Source organism: Solea solea, chromosome 13 (assembly GCF_958295425.1).
Source record: "Solea solea chromosome 13, fSolSol10.1, whole genome shotgun sequence".
NCBI lineage: Eukaryota > Metazoa > Chordata > Actinopteri > Pleuronectiformes > Soleidae > Solea > Solea solea.
In genome coordinates, this window is record NC_081146.1 from 12,358,406 (window position 1) to 12,369,960 (window position 11,555).

General features: G+C 36.8%; 1 protein-coding gene across 1 annotated transcript; it reads right to left on the reverse strand.

The window, feature by feature from the left end:
• Positions 1-9: 9 nt before the first annotated feature.
• On the reverse strand, positions 10-11,300 carry mrpl13 (mitochondrial ribosomal protein L13). Its single transcript, XM_058646977.1, has 7 exons — positions 11,208-11,300; positions 9,620-9,743; positions 8,566-8,659; positions 8,046-8,106; positions 6,662-6,748; positions 5,131-5,252; positions 10-605 (listed from the first exon to the last, which is right to left on the reverse strand). The coding sequence occupies exons 1-7, from the start codon at positions 11,232-11,234 to the stop codon at positions 581-583; spliced, it is 540 nt and encodes a 179-aa protein (XP_058502960.1). The 5' UTR covers positions 11,235-11,300; the 3' UTR covers positions 10-580.
• Positions 11,301-11,555: the final 255 nt, after the last annotated feature.

Consider the following 11,555-nt stretch of genomic DNA (forward strand, 5'->3'; position numbering starts at 1 on the left):
CACAACAAAACATGTTAATTGTTTATTAGCCCATTTTACAATTCCAATAAAAAAAGAACAGATTTATATTTGACACCAATATTGGAAATTATCGGACAAGGACAAAAACAAAAACAAAAAAGCTCAGGATAAAGTTATCTTCTTCTAAACCGCAGTGATAACCTGAATGTTGCCATGGTTATGTAATCACAGGGGGAAAAAAACACAGAATCTGAATCTGATTTTCTATGACCAGAGCTGAGCTGCATATTGAAATCTCAATTATTGAATTCTGCATTGCTATGATCAAGTCAAAACCAAAACAACTGTCAAGACTTTGAGTTTGCATATTTACACTTGGTGACACTTTAATAAAGTCCAGTCAATCAAGTCACTTCTACAACAAAACTCCAGTGCTGCTGCAACATTTTACCTTAAGAGGAAAATCAGTTTGTGTGTGTTTTTCCAATCCTATTGCACCTTCACAGTGGTTTTGACATGTATCATAACACTAAATACATTTGAGGAAACTGCTGTGTTGGGTAAAGTATTATTGTGAAAATCTTTCATTGACATCACGTCAGGCAGCTTCGATTTCATTTCATTTCATCTTGTAGTCGTCAGGTCTGTGGGAGGAAAAAAAGAATCAGAACAACACATTAGTATGGGGAGGCATAAGGGTCTGGAAAAAGAGGCAATTACAAGGAAAAACATGGCAAGAAAGTGACAGATGAAAACCCAGACTGATCTTATCATTTCTTCTTTTCAAAATGAGACCATATGCAGTGTCCTCTTTGTGTGTTTTCTCCTTTTAATTTCAAGCAGAGATTACAGATATTATCAAAGCATGCTGTATGAGTTGTGATACAAAGAAGAAAAATGTTATCAGGTGTAATAGCTCTGCTATCATCTACACCAGTGTGTTTCAGTTGTCAAATTTCTGTCTTACCAAGTGTGTGTGTGTGTGTGAGAGAGCTGATGTCTTAGTGAGGACCAGTCTGAGTTATAGACTTTACAGAGGACATTTTATCTTCAAAAAATATTACTCCTGCTTCAAGGTTTTTCTGAGAGAAAAGTACCTATGTTTAACAAAGGGTAACATTTAATTGCTCCCCACTCACACACTTCATAAGTGAAATGAATAAGACAGAGTAAGTATATGCTAACTAGGCCAAGGTCCATTATCCCATTTATAAACCAGGATTAACTTGCCCTTGACCATGAGGAGATTGGATCAGTAAACACAAAGAAATGGCTCATTTATCAAAACACACGGGCACGAACACGAACACACACACACACGCACGCACGCACGCACACGCACACACACACACACACACACTTTTGCATTCCATGTGTGAAACTCACAGACATGCATTCCCTAACCCTAAAACCAAGTCTCAATCCTTAAATAGCCCACTAAAATCGTGTTGACCAGCCAAATGTCCTCACAAAGACAGGTTTGCTTGACTATTGGTCTACACAGCCTACTAAAAACACACAGATTTTTCACAGCTATTCATTATCTCTAATCTTAACCATAACCAGTTAATGCCTAACCCTAACCTTAATCTAACCACAATTCACATGTTAGTCCAAAATCCAAAACGTTCCTCAAAAATTAGGTTCTGCCTCATTAGGCGAGCTTTTGGTCTCCACTGGTCATGACAAGGTCATAGACACACTCACACACAGCTGCTGAATGCTTTATATACTGTACATCAGTACATCAGGACACAGCACACAAACATGAAAAATGTTTCTTTATATTTAGTTTGACTTAATTCAGTTAGTTATGAAAGAGTGATAAAAAAAAACGTAATATGATGTTCTCATTATGTTTGCAATCAAGTGTGTGTGTGTGTGTGTGTGTGTTCTAAGCCATTGAAGAAATATGAAATCAGCTTCACAATATGGTCTCAGCTGTAAACTAATTTAGAACTCTTACAGCTAAAACCAAGGCAGACTAATACAACAACTCTGCAACTAATCAACCTAATTCATATGAGCAAGGTTGGGCTATATATTCACAGCCAGTACACCCAAGTCTCAGTATGTACAATTAAACAGAACATTATTTACTGTACTGTACTGTACTATGATCTAACAGGACATTGTGAACCTCTCGTTGTCAAAATCTCAAGCTTCAGAAATATGGATATTATATCTATATAGTGACATGAGACAAAATGTGGTCTTTGATTTTGGACTAATCTGGTTTCAAAGGTTGGTGTGTTGATAATCATCATATTTATAATATTGGATAAATCAGTGATTTACACTAAATATTATAAATTAAATATTATTTGTGGATTAAAATTGATAATGACAGCTATGTCATTTAATAACCATAATTTAAGCAGAATTATGTGTTATAGCAGAATCTGACCATATTAATAGGCAATTTCATTGTATCCAACATGTAAATATCTTTCAATTACCATTAAAAAGCCAAAGTAATGTAATATTAATGATGATAATAATAATAATACTAATAACAATAATAATAATGATAAACAGTAGATATTTTATTCTTAAAATGGTATTTACGTACACACCTTTTCATTAGCCCAGAGAAACAACCTGTGTGCAGCTTAGTAGCCCCAAAAATATCCAGATATTATTTATAAACCAAATCACCCGGCCTCACTGTAGAAGTAGGGACATGTTTGTTTATCCCGTCATCAGACTACAAATACTGTCGTGCGTAACCGGGGGAAATAAAGAGCAACAAGCTGTGCGCAAGTTTCAGTCATCAGCAGCAGCACATCATTTTATCCGAATCATTTATTTACACCATGACAGACAAACCACCCCATGTTTTATGCCTCCAGTCTTATGTGTTGTGTGTTTGTGATGAGGAGAAAAGGAAGCGCTTGTTTGGATGTAGCAGAGTGTCCCACTCATGCAAACATGGCACAGTGGTGGTCGTATAAAAATGTGATTTAGAAGCAGCGTGAATTGATTAATAGTGCAGCCATGGAATTGATGAATGCTAATGCTTGTGCTGAGCAGGTGGATCACTGAGTGTTCTCGGTTAATGCGTCAGAACCATGTTTACTACAGGTGAGTCCAGAGTGATGCAACGGCAGGACTTTATCATGACAGCAAACTGCGGGTCACGGTGTCAGTCCAATCTCCACACAGGCAATACTTCACTCAGAGAATTCATGAATATGATTAAGTCAAATAACAAGATTCTCTCAATCACTTGAAAAAAACTTGCAAATCCAGACAGTGAGGAGGCAGCCGACTCCCCACATGCTGCATTTTTGACATTTTACAATTTAAATTCAAAGGTTAGGCACAGCATCGAGGCCAGGGGATGGAAATGAAATGTTTAAGATATATATATATATATATATATATATTTTTTTTTTTTTTTTTAAACAATGCAATATCTACATGGTTGCAGCTGAGAAGTCTGTGTCCAGGTCGAGGTCAAATAATATAAAATTTAGAAAAAACCAAGCTCAAAGATTAAAAAAATGAACAAATCAGAGATCAAATTTGAAAAGAAAGATGTGTCATGTTAAGATATACTAGTGCATACAATGGATACTTTTTTGTAAAATAAAAGAAGAGCGGTAAATATTGTGAACTACATAATTTATGAATAATTTTCCATTGAATTCAGCAGTACAGTAATGCAATTTCCATCCGTCTCGCCTGATTTTCTCTGCTATATTTCAGTAGAACAGAACATTCAGGCCTGTAGTCACATGTATCTTAGCCAATAATTTGCTGTACTCAATAATTTTTACCAGACGTATAAAGTGAAAAGAGAGGGAGCAAAAATACAGGCTCTGTGTTTTCAAAGTCCAGATTTCATTTGTTTATTTCTTTTACGGGCGAGGTAAAGGTTCGCGTGTCAATGGAGGAGGAGGAGGAAAAACATAACATATTATCTCGAGGGCCAAATACAACTGCATGGCGGGCTGTATGTGGCCCCCGGGCCTTGTAAATGAAATTGTAACCCTCACATTTAGGTAGTTTCAGTGCCTGAATTTCCATAGCAAGGTTTTGACCTTAAAAAGTGCCTCGTCCGCTCGTTCACACCACAGCTACACGTGTGTGTAGTTATGATGAAAATTGTTGTGGTCTAATTTTGTGTCGGAGTCAAACTGGCAACACAGAAGAACTGGAAGGCTGTTGAATTGGATGTACTCATGCGCATGATGCTTAATAAGACCATGAAAACAACACACTCTGCACTACTGACAAAGCAGAGCAAAGCAGCGCGAGACTGCAAACACACCATGCTTCATTAACATAAACATTGCACTGTCCTGGATCATTTTCAGTGACATGATGCCTCTATAGTCAAAAACAACAGTCCAAATGGGCACAGGTGAGGCAGAAAAGTTAACAAATGAAAAAGCCCCTTTGCTGGCATCCTACCATCTGTGAATTTTAGAACCTGTAATTCTCGGCTATGTCTATTGTCAATGCAGAGTATTTATTTACACAGACACAAGTGCAGCATTTATATTCCAGACAATCATGGATGAATAACAGAGGCAGGTTGGTAGGTTTATGAAAGAAACACTGGGAGCTGGTACTCAGCTCAACATTGCCCCCTATCGGCTGTCATTTATTAGATTTTTTTTTTTATTTTTAAAGACCGTTTTAAAGTATTACTCATTATTTTACAAACTAAAATGTATTCACAACAACAGAGATGAGGTGATTGGCATACTCTGAAAGTATGTCATATATTAAAAATAACGTTAGGATTTGCTTTACTACTGTTACACTTGTAACAGGTTGTAATTAGGTTGACTATCCCAGTCAACCTAATACATAGAACTGTATATTTCCATTTCTATAAGTTCTCTGTGGGATTTAATGAAAATTGTAATCCTGTGACTAAATCTTAAACTAATCCTCAATAAAAGTAGACAGAGATCACAATATGTGACAAATGTCTATAAAAAGGCAAAAAAGATTAAAAGGCATAAAAGAAAATTTCCCTTTTAACATAACATACAACTGTAATATTAAAAGTATTTCTCTCTCCAATAGTTGTAAGTAAAAGAGTTCATGTGACCAGAATATATGATCAACATATCCTTACATTAGTGTGCTGTGTCACTGACATGTTCGCTGTATGTGAAGTCAACAGACTGTGATGTGTGTGTTTCTACGTACGGTGTCCACAGCCTGGGGAAGGCGTCTATCTCCTCCTGAGAGTACTCGCTGAGTTTCCTGGGGATTTCTCTGGGCTGAGGCAGCTCCTCTGTCAGGTTGGCACGAATTTCCTCGGGCAGCTCCTGATGAGGGGTGAGACGAGGAGAAAATGATAAGCAGGACACAGAATTGGAGACGAAAGCAAGGAAAGGGGGTGGGGGGGAAAAAGGAATGAAAGAAGGTGACATGAAGACGTTGTGGAGAATATAGAAAGTAACTTTACATCATTAATTGGAGGCTCTCAGATATTCTACACAAAGACTTTGAGGGGAGTCCAACATTCTCCTGGGTACATTCACTCTCATTAATATTCATGTAAAGCAGGAGTGAACCTACAGCTTAATTAAGGGGCAGTCAAATATTTTCAACTAAAAGACAAAAGTTTTGAGAAAAGTACTTCAGAGTGTCTGCGCTGTCATCATTCACAAAGCTCTGGAAACCATTCATTCATTTATTCACGGAAGCCGATGTGGTTGTAATTATGGATATATAGTGCAGAAAAATGTTTCAATAGGAGAATAAGGGACAGGTATCCGTCTTTCCTTACCTCTAAATTCTGTCACCAAACAGCCAATGCACCATGATTTGCAGGAAATGAATGCCCACATTCACAGATGAATATAATCGAGTAAATGTCACGGCGGCACATGACTCAGGTCAGTGAACAGCCTGTCAATTACTTTTTCATTCCCTTTAAAAGCTGTGATGCAAGACATTGCAACTTAAACATTATCAGTCATTAATCATTTAATGCTACAGCATGCCAAAAGTGTTGTGTAAAAACTGCAGAACTTACTGTAGCAATATTAAAACAGTGCATGTTTTCTCTATTAATGGAAGTAGAGAGGAGACACACGCATTGCTTTTCATTTGCAGATGGCAACAGTGCACAGTGTGTTGTTGAATATAATGCTGGGAGAAAAACAACACAACCACTGATATATTTGGTTTTTTTTGTTTGCATCAACTCCTAACTATATGTACAGCTCTTAAGCTGCTAAATGCTCCAGTATCTCTGTCTGACATCTGGTGCTGAGCAGGTGGAGTATGGTTTTTATCACAGCTCGTCTGCTGCATCTGTAAACACTGTGAGAGCAGTGAGAGTAAACTGTACACTGTAGTTTCCTAAAACCGAACGATAAGCTGTGAGATGCAGAGCTGAGGGGAACTGCACAGTTGTTTGACAATTCTTTGCTTGATCACAACAAATGGGCATGACATGGTTATTTGGCCCCTGTTGAGTTTATACAAAATATATTATGCAGTTTATGAATTTTGCAAGACTTGTGCATTTAAAGTAACAGCTAGGGAAAATATAGATGGAGAGACAAAAACAATACTAATACCAATACATAAACATTACAAGGGTGAATCTGGAATATAAAAACAAAAATGGACTTCATATAACATCAGTGCATAGTGTGCTCTTTCTTTTTTCTCGAGTGTCTGTAGACTAGACCGGTCAGCTCTGAGAGACAAAAACAGAACTTACATCATCAGCAAAGATGTGTAATCGCTGCATCATGGTTCGCCGGTGCAGATTTTTAGGCAGCATGCCATAAACTGCCAACTTCACAATCTGGTGAGAAGAAGTTATGTGAAATCAGTCAACTCATCTTTTGTCATAAAAAAACAATCATACTGTATGTGGTAATCTTTCACATGTTCTTTCATACATTAATCATACATCATACACAAAAAAAGACTATGTTTCTGATGAGGCTGGCTGCTAAAATGTGAATTCAACTTGGACCTAGTTGCTGGAGTGAGCTATTGGACAGAGTAGCTGCACGGAGACCGTGCCGACCAAACCATTCATTTTTCAAATTCCATTTCTCCCTCTTCTCTCTCCAACCTTCCCAATCTCATTTAAACTAAACCACCATCCAGACAGACACAAGCCTGTGGTCAGAGGCTGGACAACATGTATCAGCAAAGAGCCAAAAGCAAAAAAACCACCTGTCTCACATGGTTTTGTATAATACAGATTAGAACAGATTAAGACATTTCCATCTACTTTTATTGGTTACAACTTAAAAAAGAACAATTTTACAGTATATCATGTCATCATACCCTATATCAGTCATAAAAAAGAATTAAGGATATTTGAAATGTGTTGATACCGGTGCCATTGCTGATGCTAAATTGACCAGTGTTTTTTATGAGGAAATAAAACAACTCCAGTGTTTTATTGTCTCTCAGTTTGAGCATAGTTAAGAAACAATGTCAGAAAAAATGTCATGTGTAATAAAAAAGCAAGCCTACATCAATAATATCAATTCATTTGTTTCAAGGCAAACAATTCTGATGGTTTAGACCATTCGTAACTTGTCACCATCCCTAAAAACAACAATGTTATTGCTGTGGCCTTAGCAAAGTATGGATTGTCCTCACACTCATCGTTTCTAATTTAATTTAATTTAATTTAATTTAATTTAATTTAATTTAATTTAATTTAATTTAATTTAATTTAATTAGCTCAAATAAGAATAAAATTTATTTTACAAGAGAAATCTTGCACACAGTGGTTTGTAAATACTAAATTTCATTTCATTTTTTTTATGTAAAAAGCCAGACTCTGCTTCTCCTGTGACACAACAAACCCAGAAACCATGAATATGCAACACAACCTAAACCCCAGGAATTATCCCTGAACTGACAATGTCGTACTGACTTTCACCAAACATCCACTGCCGTTTAATTCCTATCCTCTGCACCTCGCACTTATGTGCACTAACAGCACATATAAGGGAAAGGATAAATGTCAAACCCTGAAATGCCTCCTCTGCACAACGTGTGGCAGGCACAGAAATTATACTAATCTTCAATCATAAATACAGTGTATACTTTAGCAGCAGAAGCAGTGGCAAACTTACAGCATTTGGGTCTTTATGATGTAACTGGGCAGCTGTGACCTGTTTGAATCCACCTGGATACCTTTAGAAAAGGAGACATTGTTAGTTCTAGTGATACATGGAGACCATGTTTAATACACTCTTCTCCATTTCCAGTTTTCACAGATAAATGAGTATAAAAAAATCCTCATATGTCTGAGGTCACCAGATGTGACAAAAAACAATATCTTCTAAGAAACAATTAAGATTAAAGAGTGTTGTGTTCCTTTTTTATCAGATATTTATCTGATTTAAACAAAAGAAATGTTCCACCACAGAAATATTACAGAAAAAAATGTGGGCCACTTTAAACCTTAGAGAAACATCACCATCTCATAATCTATTATATAAATTCATAAAAACAGAAAAGGAAATGTTTAAGTCCTGAATATAGACACATTGTAACTCACACCCAACACAAATAAGTAGACTCCTGACAAAAAGCAATAAAAAACAAAATAGTAAAAAAGGAGAAATAAGTGGAAAGCAAATGGCCTCTTACCCCGTATGTGATGAATAGACTTTCTGCTCCCATTTGTTTCCAGAGAAAGCTATTTGTCGGCTGTTTATTATTACTACATGGTCACCACAATCACCTGCAAAGATGGTCAAGGTCACTCTCATGCTGGAAGTCATAGAACAAACACTTGACTGTTTTCAAAGATACGGACAAGTGCACATGTGGTTGGACTGTAAATGTCTAAACAAAAAGTTATTTAATTAGACCAGTCCATTCTTTTAATGAAAAAACAATAAAATATTAAAATAATGACTACTGCAAGTAAACTTTACAATAATGTAATAGGAAATGGCTGCGTAGAGGTAGAACACAGGCAACACATTTATAATACTGACCCCCACACAGTTTAAAGATACCCAACCATCCCTCCCCCAACACACACACAAACACAAATCTCTAGAAATCTGTTAAATGGTATAGTGCGACCAAATAGAAATCACAAAACACAAATACAGACCAAGGAAAGAAAAAAATAAACAATCAAATGATAGGTAGACAATGGAACTGGTCAGAATGCAATGGGTGCAGGAGATTAAAATGAGCCTTGAGCCTCTGAATTAATATTTAATTTTGTCAAGCTTGAGAAAAAAAAACATGATTTCTTTAAGCCATTGGGATATAGAGGGACTCCTAGCAGAAGTCAATGTATCCAATCTAACAGTATGGTATGTCTAGCTCTAAGAGATGTAAATGTGAGTTGTTGTTTTTGTTTTAAATTGAGAGGAAGAGTATTGCTTGGAATGCTAAAAAATGCCATCAAGGGACATGGCAGCAAATCAATGTTGATGACCAAGGACAGAGTTTTAAAAAACCCGTCCCAGTAGGAAGTTAATTCTGGACATACAAAAAAGTGACTTAAATACAGCAAATTACAAATTACTTAAATTACAGAAACCAAATATTTGGGGGGGGAACATACGTTGACAATTAGAGAAGTGGACATACAGTATTTCAAATAATTATACTCTGCTGCCATCGTGTGGCCATTCTATGCCAAACACTTATAGTACGGTGGAGAAGAGTAGCTGATACTCACTGATTGCATGGTAAATAGGTTTGTGTTTCCCCTGTAATCTAACAGAACACATGGCTGCAATCTTCCCAGGAGGCTGCATCCTGGCATCAATTAGGAACCAGGAGCGGGCAAAGGTTGCCCATTGCTGAAAGCAGAAAAACATGGGTTGAAACAACATGAGACGTGATGTTTCTAGTTGTGTGTATTTCCTGCCATAACAATAAAAAAAATGAGAAAGAAAAATAATGTAATTCGACTGAATGTTAAAGCACTTCCAAAATTAAAACCAATAAAATAAAACTCTAAAAGCCAGACATCAGCCAAGAAAGGAAAGAGGAGAAATAATGGGTAATTACAGCCAGAAGAAGGCGGTGATGCAGTATTGGGGATGCCAACTACAACTAGAGACACCAACAAACCAAAGCATGAAACCTAGATTATACAACTGAAACCCAACATCCATATCAGCATTAAATGTTTGTTTTTTATGTTTTATTTTTTGACGAAGGTGTTGGTGCACTGTTTTGTTCTTTCTTCTTCTACTCTTATCTCTTCACTTGCACTACTAGAGCTGTCCTTCAATCTCGTTGTACACTGTATAATGACAATAAAGCTGATTCTGATTCTGATTCTGATTTATGTTGGACATAAATTGACACCAAAAACACACCACCATCACCAGCACAGATGCCCTGCTGTTCAAACCCCGCTAAAAAAAACCCATTCAATACATACTTTCTTAATGAATGTATGATAAATCAAACACACAAGTTAAATTTAGAAGTGTACTCTGTAATGTGTTTATTGTTAACTAAAAGCAAAGACAGGCTCAAATGTTTTGATTGCATGAATAAACTATCTTCCAACCACAATTTGCAGTATCACCAAGACTGAAAAGTGGCTAGTGGTGTGCTGCAAGTCTGAAGAGACCTAATTTGTTGAGAGAATATATCAAATTCAAATGTACAAGGGTTTTATACACATTTTATGTTAAGATGCTTTTTTTCCACTATCTCTCATTAAGGTTTGTCTACAGAGACAAGAACATGAAGGCCTGCAACAGATGGCATGTTTTCCAAAGAACATTAATCTTGACATTTTAGGTGGCATTTACACTATATCAGTGATTCCCAAACTGGGGCACCTCTACCCCCAGGGGTGACACAGGGTGTATGCAAACTACTGACCCTTTCCAGGTCAGTTGCCCCATCCATCCTGGAGTTTGTCTCCCCAAGTTAAATATTGATGGTAAACTGTTACCATTTTGCTTGGATTATTACACAGTGTATTAGTGTTCGTATACATAAAATGTAAATAGTGCCTAGTTTTTTAAGACTACCCTGCCATTTCCTTTACAGTTTTGACATTAGTAGCAGGCAGACAACTGCACCACCATGTAAACAGTTCTTAATATTTAAACTTAGAAAGGTTAGCTACAGATAAAATGTTACTATCACAACGCGTCTTGTGAAAGAACTGCTAGCTTGTTAGCAACAGTAACTTGGCAAATGGGATGATCAGCCCATATAACAGTAAATGCAATAAACAGTGTAGCTGCGACTGCGAGGCAAAATAAACACTTGAATGAATTTATGTTGTATTAAGTCACCTGAGCAGATCTGGAGAAACTTGACATTTCGCCGATTCTAACAGAACATCCTCAAAAAATTTGACCCTCAGCGTGAGTGACGGTCCGTTTGTTAAATAAGTTCAGTTGAAACAAGCGCTGAGGCTTCAGATCCTATGTTGCAGCTCCATCTACCTCATGTAGTGACATTCTCCAGCATTCAATGCACTTATTTTACCTGCTAATGATTCACAGCGATGCTATGAAGTATTATAAAACACATATATCGGCTACTTAAGCATAATGCGACTCTGTCAAACAGTAGTTTATTGTATTTATTTATTCTTTGGCTCATACAGTAGTTTCTACCCGGTTCTATTTTGTCGTCGG